This window comes from Physcomitrium patens, chromosome 5 (assembly GCF_059467195.1).
Source record: "Physcomitrium patens ecotype Gransden chromosome 5, ASM5946719v1, whole genome shotgun sequence".
NCBI lineage: Eukaryota > Viridiplantae > Streptophyta > Bryopsida > Funariales > Funariaceae > Physcomitrium > Physcomitrium patens.
In genome coordinates this window covers 995,140-1,019,167 of record NC_143414.1, presented here as the reverse complement: position 1 = coordinate 1,019,167, position 24,028 = coordinate 995,140, and the positions used below count along the sequence as shown (strand labels likewise).

Here is a 24,028-nt window from a genome sequence, read left to right as displayed (position 1 = left end):
TTATTTCGCAAGCTATTAATATATGATTAATTTGTTAACCAAACTTCTAACCTACCAACCAACTACAAACACATATAAAATCAAAACAACATTTATAAAACTTTTTTAAAAGATATTATAAAATTAATTTATTTTTATCTACTAATATATATATATATATATATATATTTGTGACAGATGTTGATTCAAAAGTACATATAATATGCATCATCTAATATAAACGTTAAAAAAATGAATTTAAATATTTGATTAAAAATACAAGAACTTAAAACAATTATATAATTTGTTGAAAACAAATACAAAAGCATGCCTTTGTTGCATAACATACCTAATTAATCTCTCCATATTAATGAGTTCTTTAAAAAATTCAACAATTTGTACACAAAAATTGAAAACACAAGACTTATATTATACAAAAATAAACTAAAGGCCTTTGATTTGATTTATGATACTATATACATTTCCATTTCTACCATATACTAAGCATGGTTTAAGACTTCAACCTTAATCATGGTTAAAACTTCAGCTTTGTTGCAGATAATAATCAACAATCAACAAAATAACTCCCACTATTGTCATGACCAAGATATGTGCAACTAAATATGTACAAAATATGTGCAACTAAACCAGCTTAGCCATTTTTATATTACAATCATTGACAAAGATATCCTATTATGACTCATGGAAGATGTGAAATTCATACTTAGAATGTGATGGGAGCTGGCGGATGGAAACAATGTTTATAGCTTCAAGAGGTTAACCACTTATGTTGCAAAGATGTAAGAGGCACACAATAATGCTACTGGATCTAAATCTGTGAACGGTTTTCATTTCATCAAGCAGCTTGTTCATGTCAAACAAACAAATTCAGGTTTCTGTACTACACAAGACGGGTTACTTACCATCTGCGTAGTTCATGTGGAATGGTGTGTCCATTGTGTTGCACAAATGAGATTTTCCTGCACAGTTTTCTGACAAAAGAGACATAGATTACGCTCCTGATTGACATTTGCCGCTCTTGCTCGTCAATCCTAGTGTCCGTGAACCGCAAGTGCTTTTCCTTGTTAGAGGCTGATGTGCTCACGGCGTGTGTCTGTTAAAATAACATGTCCATTATCAGCGTCTTTCCATGATACAAGTGTCCTGTCGATGCCACATTCCTGATCAACGTAGGATTAGCCATCAACCCTAATAAAAGATCCGTCGACACATACCTCTACACCTCCTTCGCTACCACCTCAAATTTCTTCAGGTTTCTAGGTTTGATGATGGGCTCTTCGGAAGGATTATAAAGAAGTAACAAACGTCTACACACCCTCGCCATACACTTCCATGGCAGTGGGAATAATACTTCTTTTCCTCCGCCAGCACAATCACCCCCCCCCCCCTCGCCGGGCATCCATGACATCGTCCTCATCGTCATCAAACCCGTCCTCTAGAGACTCATCACGTCTCCCTTCTTCCTCTTCCTCCTGCTCAGAGTTCTCCTCGTTCGTGTCTACCTCCGGCCCACCGTAGTTTACAAACTGTCATCCATACTTCCCCTTTTCTCCTTCAGACCTGTAATCAACGCAGAATCGGCACCTCCTAAACTTTCTCCCCAATTTTCGTATGAGTACACTCGAACACATGCATTAAATTCTCAAAAATATCGATACTACGTCTGCCGATGATCGAAGAAACCTGTAAAGAAGCACACCACACTTCCCAGAACGGGTAAGGTTAGAGTTGGCAAGCCCAAGCTCTTTACAAAAAAGCGGGAAGGCCAGACACAACATCGGTTGCAACATCGGACGCAACACTGTCCACACTGCTGACCAACCAAGCACTAATTTTACATCCATCCACAAAGCCGCCGGCGTGTGCTGTGTTGGACTAACGCTGCCCTTAACTCTAATATAACTTCAGTTAGTTACAAACTCTGTTGTCCGAATCCTGTTGCTTCTTTGCCAAGCCCGATTGCACTTGGCAAGCTTGTGGGTACTTGGGAGACTTCAAACTGTATCCCCTGTGTATTTTGACGTTGTGTGTCTCTTGGCTTATGTGGATGCACTCGTGAGTATGCGCCGTCTTTCCATTTGCGTGATAGGTTGATAGGTTTTTCTTAGTTTTCAGAACAGTTTGTCGGTGTTTATGCACCTGCTAGGTTTAGCGAGTTTGCATGTGGTGCCCGTTTTGGATGGAGTAACTTTCGATTGCTGTTTGCTGTGGGCGAATTACGCTTTTGTTTGTGGAAACTTGACGTCTTACTTGGATCTTGCCGGCAACGTGGTATTGAGGTCTTTTGTTCAGGCAGCGACTTGAGTTTCTCTGCTCTGGAATTTTCGCTAAAATTAATATGCGTGCATTCAGATTTTGTTGCTCGTATTGAAACGGAAGGAGGTGGGTCTGTCGCGGCAAGGCAAGGAAGGTAGCAACCATGACTAGCATTGGAACAGGGGTAGGTTTTGCAATCCCTACTTTAGTTCGACTCATTCGTGCGTCCCGTCGCAGCGATGTTTGGATATGAGTGTGCGGGAATTTTGGATACCATCATACAATCAGCTTCGATGTATTCTCCTCGGTTGATTATTGAGTCCTGTTTCGTCGTAAAAGGTCATTCGATTTGTTTGTGGGTTTCCAAATGTTGGGAGGAAGAAAACCTGAGAAAAGTAGGGTTTGAGGATGGCAGTACGATTTGTCGGTTACTACTTTCTCTCCGGATGGGCGAGTATTCCAAGTCGAGTACGCCTCCAAGGCGGTGGACAACAGCGGGTATGTCCTTCGAAACTATCCTCTGAGGAAATCAAATTTTCTTTCTCTCCTTTATGGTCTTCTTCAACTCCTTGATCTTGCTCAAATTAGGGTTTTGGCAGTGTGAAAAAGTGTTTTGAGCTGTGACTGTAGTGCCACATGTGAAATATTAATCGCGGTAGCTTGCGGCATATTCTTAGATCGAGTCTTTCAGCTTGTACATCGAATTGCTCTTTCGTCTCAACATCTGCAGTAGCTGGTTTTCAATACAGCATTCATCTCCTCTGCAAAGTTCGACTCAGATTTACTGATTACGTGTACCACATTTCTATCTATAGATTTAGGATTGGCAGGGGCGAGGATTAGGTTGTACTCTTATACTCCAGTACATCTCTTACAACAAGATAGTTCAAATTCACAGCATGTTTGAAGGGCTTTAAAAGGTGGAACATGAGTGAATTCTGAGTCTAGAATGTTGTAAATTAAGATCAAGTATTGTCTTTCTGGATGTGCAGGACTGTGGTTGGCATCAAGTGTAAGGATGGTGTTGTCCTGGTACTATATGCTTATAACTTAATTATTGACCTTGTTTTTGGTTGTGAGATTATTAATTCCTCTCATGCTAAAACATGTTTCATTTTTTTTCAACACATTTAGTTCGAGTATGTTAATTGTGAAACCCGTTTCCATGTGAACATTCCTGTCACTGAGATCAATATGCGGATTTTCTCGTCACAGGGAGTAGAGAAGCTTATTTCCTCCAAAATGTTGTTGGAGGGCTCCAATAGGAGAATTCATGCTGTGGATCGACATGCTGGCATGGTAAGTTCGTTAAGTTACAATACTCATTTGCAAATAGGTAGTCTTTAATTCAATATCTACACTCGTTCAGTCCCAAGTTATGTGCCAAGATAGCTCCTGCGTAGGTGCTCTTGGACACGCACAGAGTTGGACCTTTTCTTTTATAGGGCGACGATGAAAATCCTGTCTATTACTCCCACCTGTGCATTTTGAGTTTCTGAAGATCTAAAGTTATACATCTGGTCTTCTGCACACTTGCAGGCAATGGCAGGTTTAGCATCTGATGGAAGACAGATAGTAACTAAAGCTCGCAGTGAAGCCTCAAGTTACCGAAGGTATTGTTGATGTTCATACCCTCGCTTCATCTAGATCTTTCACACAATGATCTAAATGGATGCGAAGTGCTTTCTAACCTCCCTGTCATGAATCTCTTGTCACAGCTTTTATGGTGAGGAGGTTCCTATCGGAGAACTTTGTGAACGTGTTGCACATTATGTTCATCTGTGCACGCTCTACTGGTGGCTGAGGTACCTTTTATGACACGGTTAATAATGTACTAATTTAGCGACGTATTTACATAAGTTATACACGTTCACACCGTTTCTGTTTAATCTCTGCAAGCTCAGCAGTATACGCACACCATGACTTTTGAACTTTTGCAGTAGTCGTGCTAAATATGTTTTTTTCTTTTTTCTTTTTTCTTTTTTCTTTTTTTTTCTTGTTCAGACCTTTTGGTTCTTCAGCTATCCTTGGAGGTTACGATCGTGATGGTCCTCAACTTTACATGATTGAGCCTTCGGGTGTTGCCTATGTAAGTTATTGTTTTCCTCCACCCCCAACGTGACATTCTTTTCCTGTTCCTTCAGAGGGGAATTGCTTGTTTGTTGATCTGGTATTTACGGTACGTTACATTGTTGTGGATGTAGCGCTATTTCGGAGCTGCGGTTGGAAAGGGTCGTCAAGCCGCAAAGACGTATGCATCTCTCTGAGTAGTTCAGCTTTATTATCGTGTCAGTTGTGTTTTGAATACTCAAGTTGTTGAAAAATATCTTAAGACTTAATTTCATGAAATCGTCATTGTCTTCGTGGTGGTCGTCACAATTGTAGTTTTCTAATAATTTTAGTAACCGTAGCAATGGGACCGGGTGTTTTGCAGTGAAATCGAAAAGCTTAATTTGTCAGAGATGACCTGCAGGCAAGGAGTGATTGCAATTGCGAAGATGTAAGCCAAACACTTGTACTTAAACACTTAAGTTTCTGGAAACCAGGTTCTGAGTTGCATGTGATGCGACTTATAACCTTTATAATGAGGCTCTTGAAGCCAACCTTAGATTTAGTTTTGCTTATGAGATCCTGTTGTGCTTTTGTCACTTTGTTATTTATGTTTGTTACCAATGGTTGTATTTTTTATGCATTTGGAACATTTCAGTATTTATGGTGTGCATGATGAGGCCAAGGACAAGGCCTTTGAGCTGGAGATGAGCTGGATTTGTGACGAGTCAAACCGTGAGCATCAACGAGTAAATATTCCATCCTACATTTTCCCCTTCTCTGGTCTCTTGTGTTACCTATTCAGCAATATTAACTAGCTTGTACGTCTCCTACTTTGTAACTGCCCGAAGTAACCACTTCATCATCATTTCACACTCCTCTTACGTAGGATTAGGGCCCAGAACATGTGAGCATAACTCAGAGATATGGTATGACTTTCATAGATATTGATGTAAGTTGTCTGAATGCCAAAGCAGGTTCCGGCGGATTTATTGGCTGAAGCCAAGACTGCCGCAAAGGAAGCACAGGAAGAAGATATGGATGCTGATTAATAAACCAACTCTGTGAACTAGCTGGAATTTGCTTGAGACGTCCTTGTAGAGTCAAGTTTTGTTCATTCAAGAATGTGCTTTACATTTGATAATTGACTCAATTGCTGATATGTTCCGTTTATCAGACCCTAATGATTGATATTCGTGCTTGTATGTTTCCCTGCACATGGTTCTTGATCCAGCTCATCCGTTATAGACGGGGTCATATATGCACGGCTTTTCATGCTTGGTTTTACATTTTGCATGTTCCACCTGGTCGTCTGGGTACTCAAGTATTTTCTGTTATTGTGGATAAACTTGCAAAACGTTTCTGTAATGGAGTTTACACGCTTCAGAAATGCTTTCAAGCAGTCAGAAATACGCTGCATGAGAGCTGTCTTCGTGCAATTTAAGGATAAAATCTCTTACAAGCCTGTAAAGATAGTCTTTTAGAGTTGAAAATGTATGGTAGATAATGGGTGAAGCGTGTGTGGATGAATAAAATGAATGTGCGATTTATTAGTAGGCGTTACAGCCTGTGGTTGGGTCATGGGACTGGAGGTGAAGAAACTCTAATGGTCACATCCTCAACTGGTGAATCAGTTAGCATGTAATTTATTTTTGCAAAATTGGTGGTGAAAAACTGGTGGATGGAGGAAGGAGAATTTGTGAAATGGCCAAGCAATGGTCCAAGTGCCAAATCATTCTACAACATGCCCCTTTTTCTGTGTTTTTTTTTTTTTTTATGTCCCAGTATTTCACTGATCTTCCTTGCATCTTGCATTAAACAATTCTTTTCACACATGCAATGTGAAACGACATTCTGGCTTTCACCAAGTTTGTTTCACTGATCTAGGCATACACTAAGTTGCCCTCTGATAAGCATTGAAGGTTTGTGTAGTGTGTGGGTGGTTTGCACCACATTAGTTGTGGTTGGCAACTTGTAACCCAAATCAGTCGGTGATGTTATCAAACAATTGCAGTGGCAAGTGAAACCATCATGTTGGTTAACTAGATAAATATATTTAAGTTTTTTATACCTTAAAAAAATGTTTAACCGTGAAGGAGATTATAATTAAAAAACTAAACTAAATCAAGTCCTCATTTTAGGCTATAAAGTTGTAACATAATTTTTTTTTATAAATAGAGGTTATCTCCAAGCATACAGTTTTCCATATTCCTTCTACAATTGAATGATGAGTTCATTTATAATTTTTTTGTTTGAACTTTTTGTCCCAGTGATTTGCATTTATTGTTAATGTGTTTTCACCAAAATGTTAAATTTATAAATCTATAATTGTTTGAGACCATAGATGTAACTGACTTTAAAATATAATTAATTACTTTAAGAAATTTTTTCCTTCATTTTTAGGACGTGCAAACCAAAAAGTACTACCGTACTATATGTATACATTTTGTATCATTCATTCTTGTATAAATAACAAAACTATTTCAACCTTTCTTTTTTTCATATTTTTTTCTTGTGTTTATTTATAACTAAAACTTCGATTTTTTTTTAAAAAACAAGAAAATAAAAATCATCTTATTTCATATAAATTTTACAACTTTCTATTCTATTCAATAAAAAATCTTTTCAAAGTCAATTTAAATATTTTCATCTAATCAAATTACAATAGTTACTATAGTATATGCACTGAGTTTTTTGTATCATCAAAACAAAGATTTTTCATTGTTTATTTTTCTTGATTGATATGGATATGGATATATGTGTACACATATAAATTGAAAACCTTGATAATTCTTGATAAGATATACATACATTTCACGAAGGTCTATACAATTTGTCATCTTAAAAGTGTAATTCTTTTATGATCTTACAGTTTTGAATAAATTTTACAAGAACCAACATACATATACAAAACATCGATTTTTCGATTTCGTAGACTATTGAGAATTATAAAGATATTAATTAATTAATTAATTTTTATCATATCCTCAAATCTTGCAACATTTATAACAGTATATAAACCCGCTGATGGGTTTGAGAGAACAAATAAATACATACGGTTACCCGTATTCCTACACACCTAAACAAGCAGCGTGACTGGTCAGGATCTCCTGAGGGATGAGGTGGCAGGGCGGGAAACAGAAAAAGCCACGCTGGACAAAGACAGCCACGTCAGCGAACCCCAAGTCAGTTCCCTCCTTGCCTTTGCCGTCATATGGAAACATTCACAAGGGAATGGAACGGGCCGGGCCGGGCCGGGACAAGAGGATGCGCACCCCGGTCCTCCTCATTTCGGGCGCCGAGAGTAGGGAGCTTGTTTATGAACAGACGAGAGTTGTTGTGAATGCGATGCACAGCAGCCCAGTCAGTTCGGCGTCGAATTCTACCGTGAAGCTGTTTCAAATAAGTAAAACGTCGCATCGTCGCCGCAGGCCAGAGGATGCGAAGAAAGAATTGAGCAATGGCGACATTACGGGTGGAAATCCGGGGGGAGGAGTGGCAGGGATGGCGATTTCAGTGATGGTGCATTCTGATTGACAAGCTTAAAAAACGATGATACACAGGTGCGGTTGAACTCGATCCGGCACATATCCACGATCGCGCTTGCGCTCAGCGAGGATCGTACGCGGCAGGAGCTTATCTCGTTTTTGTAGTGAGATCAATGATGACGACGACGAAGTTTTGTTGGCCATGGCCTGTGAGCCTGCGGCCTTCATCGGGCTCGTGGCCGAGATTGTTTTCGCGTACGTCCTGCTACCGCCGCTTGAAAGCCTTTGCATCATTGTGGAGACAGTTGTGCAGGACAAGGTCGTGGCCAGCTTGTGTAAGATTGGAGTGCAAATGAAGGAGCGCGACGTTGTTGAATGGTTCATCCCTTTTGTTACGGTCGACATCATCGGTCTCTCTGTGTCGTGTCTCCCTATGTTTTTGCGAGAATTTTAATTGTAGGAGCGTGTAGGCTCCGCTTGGAACGCTTGGAGGAGAAAAAATTAATACCTGCGTTTGATTTCTGATGAAAGTTCTAGGATCTTGTCATTCTGTTGGAGGAATCATATCTTAGAAGGCATTTCAATGTTTCCTGCTTTGATAGTGTGTTTCTGTCATGATATTGTCGATGAACTTTCCATCTCATCATGTAGCTGGTGAAATGTTTCGCAACCAGCGAGATCGATTCGGTTGAGGACTGGTTGCTGCAAGCGGGAAATTTATGGCATTTGTCGTTTTTTCTGGAGTGTTTTTAAATCGAAATTAAATTTGTTTTCTTTTCCTGCTTTTGTTTGACTTTTCATGTGAAAGACAACAGAGACTTGGTGCTGGTGAATGGTTCACCGTAAGAGTGTCGGCCTGTGGTATTTTCCATATTGTCTATTCTAGTGCCCCGGATCTTCTTCGGGCTGAGCTGCGCTTGATTTTCAATCAGCTGTCAGAATGACATGCCCACTCTGCGACTGTCAGCTTTGTTGAATATGGTAAAGTGTGGGGCCACTTGTTGAAGCCATGTACTTGGAGTTTGATATTATGACATTTAGAGATCTCACGCAATATGGTGCATATGCATTTTCGAGAGGATCTCGTTCCCTTCATAGAAGCTAGCCCGGTGCTGAACATCGAGAATGACGAGTGGTTACGGTAGGGAATCAATCAGCTATGCGTTCATAATTGTATTCAGTTCACTTGTTAGGTGAGGACAGATTGCTGTTGAATACAGCAGGAAAGCTATTAATGTAGAGAAATCTTGGTTGTAGATCATGACTCAGTGAGACACTTAGTAGTGGAGAATTGTGCTGCATCAGGCAAACTTCTGGAACCGATTGATTGTGTTGGAAATGTTTTCCCCGTCATAGTGAGCTTTTTACAGGTAGGTTATTTTTTCTGCCAATTATCTGCTATTATCATTTTCTTTTCTGTGCATTACTTTCAAATTGCTTGCCCAGTCTGGAGTTGGGAAATACGTAATGTAGTTGCACACGGATTACAAGCTTTGTTTCGGTTCTGTTGATATATATATATATATAGAGAGAGAGAGAGAGAGAGAGAGAGAGAGAGAGAGATAGCTAGATAGATCGATACACACACATCGCGAATGATATATCAGTAGTTGTCAACTGGTCCGTCTCAACATTTACGAGCTGTAATTGTATCGGTTATTGAGGGAGTGGCTCCTTAATTAGGAAAGGTCAGATAATTTTCCTTGGTATTTCTTATTTAGCCTGGCTGTTTCAATTTGCTCGTATATGAACTCTCTTATTAATATTCACGTTTTTCAAAGTAACACTTCTTTGGAAATGTTACGCACTGATAGCTTTTTTCTGTTCTAATTAACTTGACCATTCAACTGCCGATACTCTGTTCCCTTTGCTTCTCATTTTTCTAACTCTCCTGAAGGATGAGTTATTGGATGAGCGACTCAATAGGATTGGCAAACTAGACGAAGTCAAGTAAGGGATTGATTCCATCAGCTAAGGACATGATGACACATATCCAGATTCTTTCGTTCTGTTTGGCTGGTTGACTATGTCTTTCTGAATTTTATCACCTTTCTTTGTTTTCCTGAGTGTGGTTCTCTATTCCGACACTGAAGGTCGCTGACAACTGGGAAGAGCAGTAGAAGTCTAAAGTATGGGCTTTTCGTTCGCAGGTAATTGGCATTGACTTGCTGTCTGAGTCACTTCTGCCAGACATTGTTGAACTAGCAGAGGACCGTCGTTGGTGCGTCCTTCTAGCCATAATTGAGGATGTATCCTTATTGGCCAGTCCATTAGGCGCTGGCGAAAAATTGGGAGCTATTTGCATGCAGTGGCTTGAAGATCAGGTTGAGACATTAACATTTAATCAAGTTTTTACAGCATTGCTGTATGGAATATGTTTCTTTCGAAGTAATAGGATCCTGCAGCTTTACCTTGGCAAATATATTGGTGACTTTTGTAGGCAACGTTGTCTACCAGCTTATAAGATCACATGTATGTGTCGTTGAAACTATTTTATTCATCCTCAATAACAATTAATTTGCACAGGTTTACTCTATTCGGAAGGCAGCCGCCAAACCTTGGTCTCCTTGCAGAAGAGTTTGATCCCGAATGGACACTAAAACACATTGTTCCGCAGGTATCTATGTACCTGGTTTGCGTGAGGTTTGATCTTGTATCTAGCGTGGGAATCCAGTTGTAGCCTCGTGAACTTGCAAGATTTCAAACTGTGGACGGAAAGTTGGTTGTATTTGACTTTCGAACATGAAGGTGTGAATGGGTTGTGACGACCTGGTGGGTGCTACACGTAATGGATAAGTATAGCAACCTTCATTATTTGTATGGTATGACTGCTTGTCAGACCATGTTGCCACTCGCCAGACCATGTTGCCTGTGGTCATCAACGCTTCGAAAGACAAGTGCATTTGTCTGTTCTCTTTGTAATTAAAATGCCCAAGTACTTGTCTAATGGTGTTTGGGTTTTATGAAAGACCATGAGTTTTTAGCTTACGATTTTCTGAAATGGGATGGCAGAGTTCCAAATATCGAATTGAATGTCGCCAAAATTCTTCAATCAATGATTCCTGTTATGGATTACCCAGTAGGCTCAAGTCCTTCTCCTTTGTATTTCCTTGGATGGTTTGCATAACTGCAACTTCTCAGCAAGCAATGTAGGTCGAGATTAGCTTTCTGCATCATTCCGTTTGGTGAGTGGCTGCATCTTTGTTGTTTCCAGCAAGCACGGGACAGTGATGGGTGGTGATCGTTACATAGTAAGGTTTCCCGCACTGGACTTCATGTGAAACTTACCTGATCTTGAGTGCTGATTTTGCTTCTCAAGGGATCCACACCAGTTGATGGATTGAGTCATTGTAAAACCAGGTAACCACCAATCAACTAAAACAATTCACAAGCGGATGTAACTGTTCCAAGTCTGTTCCACACCTATATCTACTGTTGTGTGGATACTCTCTACAAGAGGAGGCTAGTGAATGAAGTCTGACCTCGTAAGTTGAGGCTTTTGAGGATAAGATTTTGACCAGCTACATCTCCCCGGGTGATATTGTAGATCACTGATTGGGTCGCCCCGCTCGTATTATTCTGGCTGAATCTGTCAGTATACCATTCTTTGCACTGCATTCCCTTCTTGATTGTCCGTCAGTGGAGAAGTCTTCAGTACTTGCACAGAACATTGGTCATGACTTCCCTCGGAATTAACCTCTTCCGCTCTCAGTCTACATCCAACTCCTCCAGTACGCGTACGAGAAATGGGCTTCTTTGGTGTCAAGGAAATTTGTTATCGCCAGTCCTCTGGGGATGATCTCATGGGAGACGGTCACCGTTTCCAGGACCGGCTTGTAGAAAATTATATATACAATTATATAAATTAATGTCATGCAAGTAAGATGTTACTTGAGTTTCTTGATGCAAAAATGTATTTGACATAAAATATCTATTCTGGTACAATGTGTTTTTATTTGTTTGTAGCAAATAATGTGCAGTTGTCCGCTTATTACTACAAAAATTTGTAGAGATGTTACTTTTAACAAGCTAGGATCTTTTCAGCATTGAATGTGAATATCTATAATTTTTATGTTTGCAATTTCTCTATATACTATGAAAATTTGACAATTTTATTTCGATGCCAATCAATGATATTTCTCCCATCAGCTTTGTGGTGGTTTACAGGTCAAGGATTACATTTCTTTGTGCTGTAATCAAATCCCTGAAATTCAAACTAAGATTGCAAGTGAAATCAAGCTTAACCAACCACCAACTTTAAGTGATTTTATATACATTACTATTCAATATCAGCAAGAATATAGTAGTTTGACTCAAAACCAATTATGAAAATGGTTTCAAGAGTAAATATCTGCTTGTGTAATCCATATCAATAAACCAAAAAAAATACTACAAGTAAAACCTTCAATTATCTTTTTAGACGAGATTGTGTGCCATGTAGTTGAAAATATGTATGGGTTGCCTTCACCTGGAAGTTTTACTCAAATAACAATTTTTCTTGTTTGCTTACTAGCCTTCCTTCCAATTCTTTTCTGCACACATTTCTGAAAACATGTGAAACTCCTCATATAATCCTTAATGAATGTATGTTTCATTGTATGTATGTATGTATGTATGTATGTATACATGAATCATCCTTGAAATGTTTGTCTCAAACTACATGATTTTGGTAAACAATGCCATCTGCAAACAACAAGTCTTGGTGACATTTCCTCCCTAATATAGAAATCCACTATCAAATTAATGCAGGGATTCATGAGTTCCACATTCTGTCGGTATGTCGGTGTGTCGGTGGCTCGGTGCCCCCTCCGAGGTGGACGAACAGGTCATCGCCGAAGCGGCCATGGACAGGCAGACACGGGGGTTCGGCGGTGGAGGCCACCGACGCGATCGGGCGGAGTGACATGGCCGCGTCCAAAGCTACAACCCTTTGAGATCTGTCATACTCACCGACGCTTCAACCCCGTAGAATTGAACTTGCTTCTTTGCTGCAGAAGATTGCATCTGCAGGATGCAACACAGAAGTAGCGATTTCCTTCAGTAAGATCAGCAAATGATGCACGTCTCGACTGGGGGTCTTGAATCAGCCACAGAGATCCTCCTGTAAGTTTGCCGGAGGAAAGCGAAGTGGAGGACGATATCCCTTTCTTTGGTCCGATGCCGCGGAGCTCGTGCTGCATCGGCTCTGCTTAGATGCCCTTTCTGAAATTCTCAGCCCAGCTGCAGCAAATGACGCAAAACTGTGCTCGGACCCCCGCATGGCCTTGGCAGCGCATCATGATCGGCACCAATTTACGCTCATCGCAACTTCGCTCACCGGAGTGACAACACACGAGCGATCTTCTGACTTACCAATCCAAGCGGCTGGAATCTATGCTTGACTCCAGCACTAATCCATGTTATCGTCGAAGAAAAGAAGCGGTGCATTCAGCCATTGCTGACCAATGTCCTCAGCTGCTGTAACCCCTTCCAGATTTATCAGGATTGAGTCAGGAGTTTCAGGTTTCCCGATGAATACAAGCCCCTGGCAACAGAGGCCAAAAAGCTTGTGCGTAACACACGTTCTTAAATATCACACTTACCCACCACAGTTAAGTGTGGCATGCGATTCGTGGTGCAGCGTCCAAGTGGGTACCTGAATGAGTACAGAAGCAGCAGCCTGGTTAGGGATTCAAGGCTCCAAGTCTCGGAGCCTGTGGATCATATAAATTCATCCTGGTTTGCACCATCATTATACTCAGCTCCGCAAATTTTCCTGACATTTCGAGAATGAAAGCTCTGCGCAAGCAATCGTCAGCGGGGGCCAATGAAAGCTTGTCTGCAGATGTTGCATGCACACTCTGGTCAAAGATCACGTAGGTTTCAGAGGATCCCTGACGATGCATTTGCTCTGCTTTTATCTTGCCTACCAGTTGCAGGGCTTCCAAACCCTAAGAAGTGGATGACATCGCCGCATCACAACGCCGTGCGAGCTTCAGGTACTGCAATGTTACTCCGAATCCTGCGTCGAAACAGCCCACTTCTAGCAATATGAAGATACAACATTCAGATTCGACACACAGAATGCCATTGCTTCTTACTTCTGTTAGTTTCCGCCAAAACCCCACCGCAGTTATATCTACAATCACATCTTCTGAAACAAAGAGAAAATAATAAGGAAGAACACAAAATCGTGTTGGATCGTAATCATATTATTCATAATTGCATGTTTACAGTGATATGTTTGCCCTAATTTATTTTATTATTGTTCTAGTGTAATTTAGTGTTTTCTGTGAGCGCCAGTTTGAGTTGTGGTATCCCACCGAGATTTACACCCTAAGTTCACTCTCACGCCCACTTTCTGTCTGTCCTTGCAAAATGTAGTTCCACACATCTGTCTCTGTCTATCTATTTTTGCAAACAGACAAACAGACAGACCTAGCGAGACACACACACAAACAAAAGCAAGCAACAAAGCAGTCTGCGGCAAAGCAAATCAAGAGAAGAGTGAAAGAAAAGACAGGTGGAGAACAAAGTAGAAAGGAAGAATTGTTGCTGGTGTGGAGTTGACTGTTGTTATTTAATATAACTAGAGAGAGGAATATAAAATTTATTTACCTAAATCTTAAATCGATCCACCACATGGTTTACAAAAAAATATTGTTACATCTACCAAAAGAGTGTCCCACAAAAAACGAGGATGTCCAAAATTGTTTGCCTGAATTAATGCATAGGTTGGAATGAAATATATATATATATATATATATATATATATACATATATAAACATACACATATTTCTTTTGCGTTATAAAATTTTAATATTAAAATAGGAATATGATATTGTTGCTTTTTAATAAGTGAGGCCACAATTTTTAAAACAAGTTGACATAGAGTAGTTACAATTTGTATAATATTTGTGTATAATTTGTAGTGTATATATATATATATATATATATATATATAGACCTTGGTCTTAAATTAATATAACAAAAAATTATCATATTAATGACTATTTTAAGTAATTTTTAATATTTTAGAGTAAAATTTACCTAAAAAAGTAATTTATCTTCTTTAATTCAGATAAAACTAATATATATAAAATATTAATTTCATTGATTTTGTATAAAGTGATTTATGATTTCTTAATATATTTTAAAAAATGTATTAGAAGTATTAACTTTGATATTTTAAGAATTTTCAATTGATATGAATTTTATTTTAAGTGAAATTTCATATTTGAGATTTATAAAAGATGCTCTTATATAAAAAATTTAATAAATATTTTATCAATAAGTACAACATTTTACTGTATAGACATTATGTATATTTCATTCCAACAATTCACATTACAACCCCGTTGGATTATCAACAAATCTTAGAATCACTACACAAAGCATTTCAATCCTCCAACTCATAACTCAATTCCATTAACCCAACAATACTTGAAACAACAAACAATTACAATAAATTTAGTGCAGAAATCTAAAGAGTAAGCAAATTGGGTGGGTGGGGTGTGTGGCTGGGACCTGATTTTGACTTTCCCTCACGGCCTTAAAATGAGGCACACGTCTTGGGAATGGAGTCAAGCCCTTGTTCTATGAGAAACACCCACAATGATAAATTGCCATAAACTCAAGCTTCTTCATTTGACTTCATATGATGATGACGATGAGCTTGGTTGTGGAACTTATTGGCAGACCTAACAAATCGGTGGTGGTGGTGAACGGACGGACGGACGGAACAATGGACGGACGAACGCTCGCGCGCACTGACAGACGGACTCGTCCTTTCTCGTTCTGGGTCTGCACGTTGGAGGGGGTCTCGAGTGGGTACAATGGATGAGGATGTGGTTTTCTGTTCGCCCGCCGATTCGGTGGGTGGGGATAAGATGAGGTAGGTCGACCCCCCGCCACGACTTTGCTAAATCTGAGGATCCCGTTCACACTGCATCGTACGTCGGCTTACCGCGTAATGACGTGGAGCCTCTTCGTGATCCCATTGGTCCTCAACAGTGGACAGCCTCCTCCCCTTTCACACTGAAGACATTTCCAGATGTTTCCGGGAGGATTGCTGTGGCAGCTCATTTCAAGGGCGTTGCGGTGTTGTTGCATTGGGGGTGGGGCGGAGGATCGTGGGAGATTAAGGGCGTGGCAGCGTTGGCCGCGGCGGGAAGGGTATGCTCACCTCGTCTTGCTTGCAGTCTCATTAACTGCCTGTTTTTGTGATGGAGTTAGTAGGTTCACAGATCGGCTCGGGTGATGAATGAAGGCCTGAGGGAGAGTGGAGGAGCCTAGAGACGAAAAAGCTCCCGGTACAAGTGAACTTGATTGGTGTCGCGTACATTCGTCACGCCATCGCTCAATTCATAATTGAATGACTTGAAAGGTGCGCACCGTATCGACATTAGCAGTCTTCACATCAAGCTCAGTCTTACTGCAAAACCCTTTTTGACGCGTCAAGAGGAAGAAGAAGAAGAAGAAGAAGAAAAATACGGACAAAACATACAGCAGCGGGAATTATTTTCTCCATGGCTGCATCTAATGCCGCAACCTCGAGGATTATCTACCGCTTAGGCAACATAAACTCTTGATTCGCCTTACAAATATAGCGGGTATTTAAAGACGAAGGGCAAAAGAAGAGTCTGGGATGCTGTTTAAAACTGTGTCGAAGTGGGATTGTTGAGAGCAAGCGGAATCTCAAGTTGGGGTCTGACTTTTGAACTAGTGCGCTCTCGCCCACAGATGGGAAAGCGATGAATAGCATTAGTAGAACTATCGAATAAAAAACAGAATTTTACTGGTCCACTTGTCAGGGAAGTAGAATCATCCATTACCCAGGGGAAAACTGTAGGCAGGGCTCCTTAATCGGTGTCGGAGCAGGTGGAGATGAACTGCTGCAAATGAAATCATAAATAAATGTATGTCAGTGAGTTAACGAACGAACGAACGAACGAACGAATGAATGAATAAGGGGTATGAGAATTTGCATAGGAAGGAGGGGAGGCGGTCACCCTCTCCATGACAGTTTCCGGTTTGTTTGAACGTGTCATGGGAATTCCTCTTCTCAAATGTCTCTGGGACACTGCAGATGGCAGGAACTAGTGGAGCATTAACTCTTCCTCATAAGTAAATATCCACCTCATTCAATGCTGAATTGGGGCGACAGCCGGCTTGACCCAGAACGCAGGGCGCCAAAGGACCCGCCCCAGCTCGCCGACCTTGGCGGCCCTGCCCAGCTGCCCCCCTCCTCCACGTCAATTAACCGAGCCCATATATTCATGGTCAAGCGCCCCTCAATGCCTTCACTCTATCGGAGCTGGGCAGTGTAGCAATTTCTGTCTTCGTTTGCTGCACGAGTTTTACCACATCCAGCACTTCGGTGCCAGCCTTAGAGTTGACACAGTTGAATGCTGTGCGAGGACAAGATCGAATCAGTAGCCGAGTTTTGAAGAACGTTTCACATGCCGGTGTCGTGGTGATCCAGCTGGCTTTTGTGCGGCTGCAGCAGCATGATTGATTAGCGCCAGGCATCTTCGATTGGGGATCGTCGACACCCGTATCCATCCAATCCGATAGTTCAGGTTTCGCAATTGGCAGCTCCGTCGTCAAGAAAGGATTCACTTTGTGTTGGGCGTGATATTAAGTTTCTAGACCGGGAAACATTGGTCATTCTAGCTACGTCCACTGCATTATTGTAGAAGCTGCTCGCAGGCGATTGCTGCTTGGAGGTGCGTCAGCGAGTGGGTGTCCTCACCAACAAGTGGAGGGTGATTTTGTACGACTTAGAGTCTATTTTGACTTGAGCTGCGGGAAGTGGCGAAAGTAGAGGTTCGCATGCAAGGCAGTTTGAAGGTGATATCAGTTGGTGCCACGACTGTCGAACAAGCTGGAGGACTTTTCAGCAGTTCGATTTGTGGCAGAGCAATTCCAGACCTGGGCCTCTAGGTTCTGGAAGCCAGCTGCCACCATGGAAATGCAGCAACTCGACCCATTGACTAGTTTTCACTGCAGTGAAAGCTTCGAAGGAGTGGAGACCTGCAGAGTGGAAGGGCGTGCGAACCAGAGCATTGTTTCAGATTTGGACGGAACGCTTCTGCGGTCAAGAAGCTCTTTTCCCTACTTTATGTTGCTCGCTTTCGAAGCAGGGAGCCCACTCCGGTCTGTCGTTCTTCTGCTTATTTCTCCCGTAGTATGGCTTGTCTACAACTTCGTCTCCGAGGCAGCTGGGATTAAGATGCTCATTTTCGTCTCGCTGGCGGGACTCAAAGTGTCCGCCGTCGAGTCAGTGGCGCGGGGTGTTCTGCCCAAATTCTACTTGGAAGACATGCACTCCATCAGCTACCGAGTCTTCACCTCCTGCGGGAAGCGCTACGTCGTGACGGCGAATCCAAGGATCATAGTGGAGCCGTTTCTGAAAGAGTATCTTGACGTAGAAGCTGTAATGGGCACTGAACTACAAATCTCGAGCGGGGGATATGTCACCGGTTTTGTAACGGGCCCCGGTGTACTCGTTGGTGCTGTCAAAGAGCGAGCTGTGAAGAAATACTTTGGACCCGACCCTCCGGACGTCGGCCTAGGAGACAGGCAGAGCGACTTCTTATTCATGGATCTCTGCAAGGAATCTTACATTGTACACAGCGACAAGGATGTGCCCGCCGTGTCGAAGGAAGACTTCTTAAAACCTCTTATCTTCCACGACGGTAGACTGGTGTGCCGTCCTACGCCGCTGATGTCGCTTATCGTCATGCTATGGTGTCCTATTGGCTTTGTCCTTGCCGTTGTTCGGATGCTCATCGGCATTGCGTTGCCAATGTGGTGGGCGCTTCCTCTTGAGGCAATGCTCGGCGTCACCGTCCGTGTGAAAGGAATTCCCCCGACGTGCCCCCTCCGAAACAAGAAGCGGGGTGTGCTCTTCGTGTGCTCTCATCGCACTCTTCTTGACCCTATTTTCTTGTCCATTGCCGTTCGAAGGAAAGTCACTGCAGTAACATACAGCATCAGTCGGCTCTCCGAAGTGCTGTCCCCAATCCGCACTGTGCGCCTCACGAGGGACAGGAACACGGACGCCAACACCATGGCAAGTCTATTGGAGGAAGGTGACCTTGTGGTGTGCCCCGAGGGCACCACTTGCCGGGAGCCTTATCTGTTGCGGTTCAGTTCCTTGTTCGCTGAGCTGACGGATCAAATTGTCCCCGTGACGATGAATATCAAAATTACCATGTTTCATGGGACGAGCGCTCGAGGCTGGAAAGGCATGGACCCCTTCTTCTTCTTCATGAACCCTTGCCCTAAGTATGAGGTAACATTTCTGGACCAACTCCCGCATCAGCTGACATGCAATGGCGGAAAGACCAGCCACGAGGTGGCGAACTACATTCAGCGCGTGTTAGCGAACTCTCTTGGATTTCAGTGCACCAATCTCACGCGCAAGGACAAGTATACTGTATTGGCCGGGAACGATGGGATTGTGCCGGATCACACTCTGCGGCAGCGAGCTGGCAGAATGTTCGGCTTGTAGCGATTTTAGGGTTCGTTTGGAATGCTCCAGGGGGCGAGTCGCAGCGGCAGTTGGAGGGACTCAAGGCTGCAGAAGACCAATTTGTTTTCCTCGAATTGTGACGAGTTTGGAGAGAAAGATCCGGTCCCCCGCTATCACCCATTTCTGCTGGCTTGCATTGCATGCATCTGACCCGACCTGAATTGAGTTGAGTTTATGCGATTGATCGATTGATTGACAAGGGCTAGAAAACCATTGGTCCAATTTTACGAGTATAGGCATCGTTTTACAATTCGGAAGTTGAATCAGACAACTCCTTTCTAGCAATTGGAGCGTATTGCTAACTATACGAATAGATCAATATAGATGGAGGTTGCTCTACCCGCGGCGGTATCAGAACACTGACTGCTTTTTAGAGATTACTTGTAACTTCGGCTCATCACTGGATTAACCTTATTGCCGACTATACCCATACTGTAGGGCTCTAGCTAGTTCCGCTGCTGGGTTGCATTGAACGCAAGGACTTGTGGTTTGTATGATGTAATACATTTAACAATTCATCAGAGGATATTGACCATCTTCATTCACCGAAAGCTATGTCTGTGTCTTTCACTGAAAGCGTGATGAATTGGAGCCCGCCGGCGTTGCATTCACTGACCCCCACTTTGAGTTAATTGAGATTGGGTTTCTTGAATGACAATTCAAAGTAGTTTACATCAGCTCGCGACGGAATTCTTTTGAGATTTTTTTTCCTACTCTTTTCATTTTGAAAGGTCGTGTTTCGCGAGAAGCGTTGGCAAGTTAAGACCTTTCAAAAAGCTTCCAATCTGGTCCTCGATTTCTGCTCAGCAACAGCGTGTAGTATCCCTGCCGTGCCTTAACGCAACCATGTGGACTTGCAGTACCCCCTCCCTCCCGAAACTGAAGTTCCCAGTTTGAATGATAGTGTTCATTAAACATCCCGCAGTGGTTACACAGACCTTCTGTCAGCGGCAGGCTGCGGCTGGCACGCGCCTGCAAACTCAATCACTTTATTGCCACACTCTGAGCTCCCTGTTATCGGCATCGCTCTTACCACCGTTTCGGTTTCCAAGGCGCTTTCCCGGTCTCTTTCTTCACCTAGAGGCAAGGACTGTTGTTAGCTCCATGCCTGTATCTGCAGGTAGATGACACTTTATGGAGGCGTGTCAGAAACCTTCGATGCAACTACTTCTTAGTTGCTTTTAGCTCTCACACCACCTAATGCGAGGTCTGCAACTTCCATCGCAACGCTCGCGACAGGTCCGCTATTGAAACCCATCGTTCAACTCTGAATGCCGTGTTTCCCTGCTGTGAAGTAATCACCAATCGTAACTAACTTTGATGGAGGCCGGTTGGATGGCGTTTCGGAGGATTCCGTGATGCGTCACAAAGTGCATCCATGTGGGAGCTTTAGCTTGGCTCCGGACCCACATTTTCGCCGCAGCCCTATGTTCTGAAGACTGATTGAGCTCTGTTTTGATTGTCCACGCACAGGCTCCACTTGTGTCGTCACCCAATGCCATTTCTTGCAGGGTTTTCATGGGGCCTGAAAATGGGAGCTGTGCTTTATCGCTCTTACCCGACACCACCTTCCGGTCCCGCATTAATTCGGAACTCCTCTCTGTGTATCGACATTCATCGTCGGCTCTTCACATTTTCACTTACTCCCAAGAGAAACTCTCATTATTCAATGATGAATATCTCATAATGGTTTTAGTTAGTATTCGGTGGTTGTGATTGTAGATGAGTAGGTGGAAAATTTTGTAACGTAGTGGTGGCGGTACCGAAATTAGTCAGCAGTTTGTTCATTGTTCTGAACCTTGCTGTGCATTGGCGAAAAATATATGTGAAGAGATGATTCGAATGATCACGAAACTGTCGAATGATACAGGAACATCTTCATTCATTAATTTCAAAACAACACACTCGTGCCTGGAGAAGAAGAAGAAGGAGAAGTGAATCACAGGTAAAATATCTATCCACAACAACCAAGCATCAATGAATTTAACTATGGTTAATAACCTGGCAAAAATTGTGTTTCCTACAAGAGCAATGCACATCTTCCATTAAAAAAAGGCATTTGGATTCATAATTCACAGCATTTTACCGTTCCTCCTGTGTTACTTCGACAGCACTGATTTCTCTGAAAGTAGATTCAACCATTCTTCTGATCTATGCCGACGCATCGTGTTTCCACAAGCCGCGGCGCACGGAGAAATTTTCCATGTGCTGCTTTGGCCAGATCAGCAGGTTGGTGCCCATGAAAGCCCCGCAGCAACGGCGACTACTATCAGGAGCTTGTTTCGTGAGGCTGTGTGGCTGCTTTTCCCGTTCCCCAAGTCAACAATGAAGTGAGCCAATATTGCGGGGGCTTGCGAAACCAATGTGAGCGCTTTTCCGCAAGCTGGGCACATTATTAGTGCAGATCGTGACAATCAACATATTTTTCTATCTCCGTTGTCTGAGTGCAAGCTCGACAGTGGGTGCAAGCTACAACAAGCGTAATGACAGTTTTAAAAAATAGTTTTTCTTGTACTTGAGAATTCATGGTGATGGTTGTATACGTCAGTAATAAAAAACTAAAAGCGTACTTTTCTCAGCCGTGAACAGACAAGCACAAGGAGAAGAATAAATACCTCGTAAAACTGTACAATGGATATTAGTTGAGCGACTAAAGGAGTTTAAAGCACGATTCCGCTTCTCTTTACTGTTTGAAAGTTAGAACCAAGTAGTTCAAGACCTACCTCGAAGCTAAACGTCACTTAAATGTTTTTCTTTTTTCTTTTTTCTTTTTGTATTACTATCATTATTATTAAGGTTCAATAATCAACTGTTTGTTTTTCAGGTACTTCGACCTAGAACGAATCTACTGCTATTAGATCTACCAAATTCATATCAACTACGAAAACCCCATTGGGTTTCGATGCCTGATTGTAGTCACATCAGCCATGACCTTTGGCACAAAGTCTTATTTTTCTGCAAAACAATCAAGTTCTCATGCATTACTTTCGGTGCTCCCAACGTGTATATTTGGGGAGAATGTTCCACAGCAAATACTTCAATTGCGAAGGACAAGCATTACAAGCAGCCATCGTTAGCTGACCATGCAAAACACACGAGCCACCAACACCAGCAGTCCTATTCCTAGTCCGAAAACGCCACCAGGGTCTAATGCTGGGACTCCAAACTGCCATTGCAGGGTGGAGTTCCATGTTTCATTGGAAGTGATTCCTCCTCGAGTCGCCATCCGATCTGAAGTTCGTACTACAGTTCTTGCGTGCCAGGCAAAAGGGTGCTCGGTGTTATTTCACCCCCCCCCCCCCCACCAATATGCAGGTACCGAAGTCAAAATATCATCTAGTTGATAGCGTTGGTTTCTCACTAGTGATGGAAACTCCAAGGTAAAGCTCATCCACTCTTGTCCAGGTCGTCGTGTCGGGTAAGGTGAAGGTAGTGTCCACATTCCAGTCTACTCAGTTCCAAAAGAGTAAACAGTTCACAACTATTGCGGAAAACTTCAAAGTTTTGGTCACAAGTGGATCACACAAGTGGAGGAGATCATCGTACTGTGGTTGACGCATGATTTCATCTTCCTGTGCGAAGTGGCATTTGTTGATAGCGACCAGCCGCTCAATGCTGTCCTCAATTCGCAACCTTAAGTCATATGGAGATAGAATCCTTCGAAAAATATGACTGTTCTGAGGTGTATCATGTGGCAGCCGCCTCAACGTGGTTTGCGCCTTCCAGGTTGTGGACTTACAGTTCACACAGACAGCGATCCGCTGTGTGTTGATGGTCTTTGGATGAAGGGGAATCGAAAGTGGTTGTAGATGTCGAATACACATTGAAGTTGTTGGGTAGATGCGCAACGTGTAGGAGGTTACAATAAGTGGAGAGAACCATCAGCTTGATGAAACTCGGCTAGATGACTTGAAGGGCGTTGGAAATCCACACTAATTTTGAAGTAACATCAGAATAGGAATTCGGTTTAGGTGAGATAACAAGTGCTCACCACAACGTTGTCGACTGGATACAACTGTGTCAATACCACAATCGATCTTAGAGTGTGTCCTTCAGTCCCTGATGCTGCTACCACTACTGTTTAAACTGGGGTGATCCTGCAGTCAACTTCCACAAGCTGTCTTGGACAAAAACAACAAACGAGTTAACTTTGACTCAGGCACTAATTCTGCATTTTAAACTATGGTATTTATTCCTATCCTTGTACTCACTATGATGCAGATTAAAAACGTCGGTTTTCACTGGAAAATCTCAGAATCTAGATAAACTATGCCAGCTCCAACACCGTATTATGAAATTGTTTTACCATATTTGTGCGTAACCAACGTCATGAATCGAGACTCCACGATAGACTCCACATGATTCTGTACTCCCACCTATATACACACATCAAACTACCACATACAGCTTCAGGTGCACTAAGTATAAAACCGAAACTACTTGGGATATGTCACTAAAAACCAGCCCATCCTCCACAGTACCTTTCTTTCAATATCACCTGGCACCATGAAACGTGGAGTTCTTGGTAAACGACTTCTGACGTTACTTAATGGTTTACAGCACATGGTTCACCAGCAGATTGCTGAACGCATTCGCATAATGTTCGCGAACCTGCAAAAGTAATGGTTTACCGTGTGTTGGTTGTTCTGTTTACTCTGCACCCAAACTGTCATTGATGCGTTTAGGCTGCAGTTTGCCTTCAGAATATGACGTTAC

The 24,028-nt window shown here is 42.3% G+C and overlaps 3 protein-coding genes and 4 long non-coding RNA genes across 23 annotated transcripts; 4 read left to right on the top strand and 3 right to left on the bottom strand.

Moving 5' to 3' along the window:
• Window positions 1–508: 508 nt before the first annotated feature.
• Window positions 509–1,761, bottom strand: LOC112282009 (uncharacterized). The gene is made up of 2 exons (XR_002969735.3): window positions 1,215–1,761; window positions 509–1,093 (listed from the first exon to the last, which is right to left on the bottom strand). It is a non-coding gene; the product is annotated as an uncharacterized LOC112282009 (long non-coding RNA).
• Window positions 1,762–1,937: 176 nt separating this feature from the next.
• LOC112282007 (proteasome subunit alpha type-3) lies at window positions 1,938–5,467 on the top strand. Of its 4 annotated transcripts, none has more exons than XM_024519099.3 (12): window positions 1,938–1,976; window positions 2,353–2,440; window positions 2,672–2,754; window positions 3,249–3,288; window positions 3,472–3,555; window positions 3,796–3,869; window positions 3,975–4,061; window positions 4,261–4,345; window positions 4,461–4,507; window positions 4,691–4,756; window positions 4,964–5,054; window positions 5,283–5,467. In XM_024519099.3, exons 2-12 carry the CDS (start codon window positions 2,420–2,422, stop codon window positions 5,355–5,357), a joined length of 753 nt encoding a protein of 250 aa, XP_024374867.1. In that variant the 5' UTR covers window positions 1,938–1,976; window positions 2,353–2,419; the 3' UTR covers window positions 5,358–5,467. The 4 variants fall into 4 exon arrangements, with proteins under 4 accessions (XP_024374867.1, XP_024374866.1, XP_024374865.1 ...); XM_024519098.3 differs by having other exon boundaries at window positions 1,938–1,980; XM_024519097.3 differs by having other exon boundaries at window positions 1,938–2,055.
• A 372-nt stretch (window positions 5,468–5,839) lies between these two features.
• On the top strand, window positions 5,840–10,781 carry LOC112282459 (protein phosphatase PP2A regulatory subunit A-like). The gene is given in 11 exon segments (XM_090250856.1): window positions 5,840–5,938; window positions 7,435–7,668; window positions 7,839–7,955; window positions 7,957–8,190; window positions 8,609–8,724; window positions 8,726–8,792; window positions 8,794–8,897; window positions 9,031–9,163; window positions 9,944–10,117; window positions 10,320–10,345; window positions 10,347–10,781. Coding segments are annotated over 11 exon segments (1,431 nt in total). The 3' UTR covers window positions 10,474–10,781.
• Window positions 10,782–11,680: 899 nt separating this feature from the next.
• Window positions 11,681–15,466, bottom strand: LOC149989218 (uncharacterized). 12 transcript variants are annotated; one of them, XR_016502803.1, is made up of 5 exons: window positions 15,301–15,466; window positions 14,391–14,490; window positions 12,744–13,794; window positions 12,262–12,337; window positions 11,681–11,997 (listed from the first exon to the last, which is right to left on the bottom strand). It is a non-coding gene; the product is annotated as an uncharacterized LOC149989218 (long non-coding RNA). The 12 variants fall into 12 exon arrangements; XR_016502809.1 differs by having other exon boundaries at window positions 12,262–12,325; XR_016502804.1 differs by having other exon boundaries at window positions 11,681–12,337; window positions 12,744–13,317; window positions 13,429–13,794.
• Window positions 15,467–15,874: 408 nt separating this feature from the next.
• Window positions 15,875–19,863, top strand: LOC112282683 (glycerol-3-phosphate acyltransferase RAM2). The gene has a single exon (XM_024520635.3). It carries the CDS (start codon window positions 17,741–17,743, stop codon window positions 19,289–19,291), a length of 1,551 nt encoding a protein of 516 aa, XP_024376403.1. The 5' UTR covers window positions 15,875–17,740; the 3' UTR covers window positions 19,292–19,863.
• A 425-nt stretch (window positions 19,864–20,288) lies between these two features.
• LOC149989217 (uncharacterized) lies at window positions 20,289–22,273 on the top strand. Of its 3 annotated transcripts, XR_016502811.1 has the most exons (4): window positions 20,289–20,551; window positions 20,786–21,257; window positions 21,424–21,676; window positions 22,137–22,273. It is a non-coding gene; the product is annotated as an uncharacterized LOC149989217 (long non-coding RNA). The 3 variants fall into 3 exon arrangements; XR_016502812.1 differs by lacking the exon at window positions 22,137–22,273 and having other exon boundaries at window positions 21,492–22,072; XR_016502810.1 differs by lacking the exon at window positions 22,137–22,273 and having other exon boundaries at window positions 21,424–22,072.
• An 893-nt stretch (window positions 22,274–23,166) lies between these two features.
• Window positions 23,167–24,028, bottom strand: LOC149989216 (uncharacterized). Its single transcript, XR_016502813.1, has 2 exons — window positions 23,619–24,028; window positions 23,167–23,429 (listed from the first exon to the last, which is right to left on the bottom strand). It is a non-coding gene; the product is annotated as an uncharacterized LOC149989216 (long non-coding RNA).

What these genes read in the sequence shown, in the direction of transcription:
- LOC112282007 (XM_024519099.3), top strand. Translation starts at nt 2,420, where the DNA reads ATGACTAGCATTGGAACAGGG. An exon ending in TGACTAGCATTGGAACAGGG is followed by an intron (nt 2,441 to 2,671) that starts GTAGGTTTTGCA and finishes TGAGGATGGCAG; the next exon opens with TACGATTTGTCGGTTACTAC. An exon ending in GTGATTGCAATTGCGAAGAT is followed by an intron (nt 4,757 to 4,963) that starts GTAAGCCAAACA and finishes GGAACATTTCAG; the next exon opens with TATTTATGGTGTGCATGATG.
- LOC112282683 (XM_024520635.3), top strand. Translation starts at nt 17,741, where the DNA reads ATGGAAATGCAGCAACTCGACCCATTGACTAGTTTTCACTGCAGTGAA.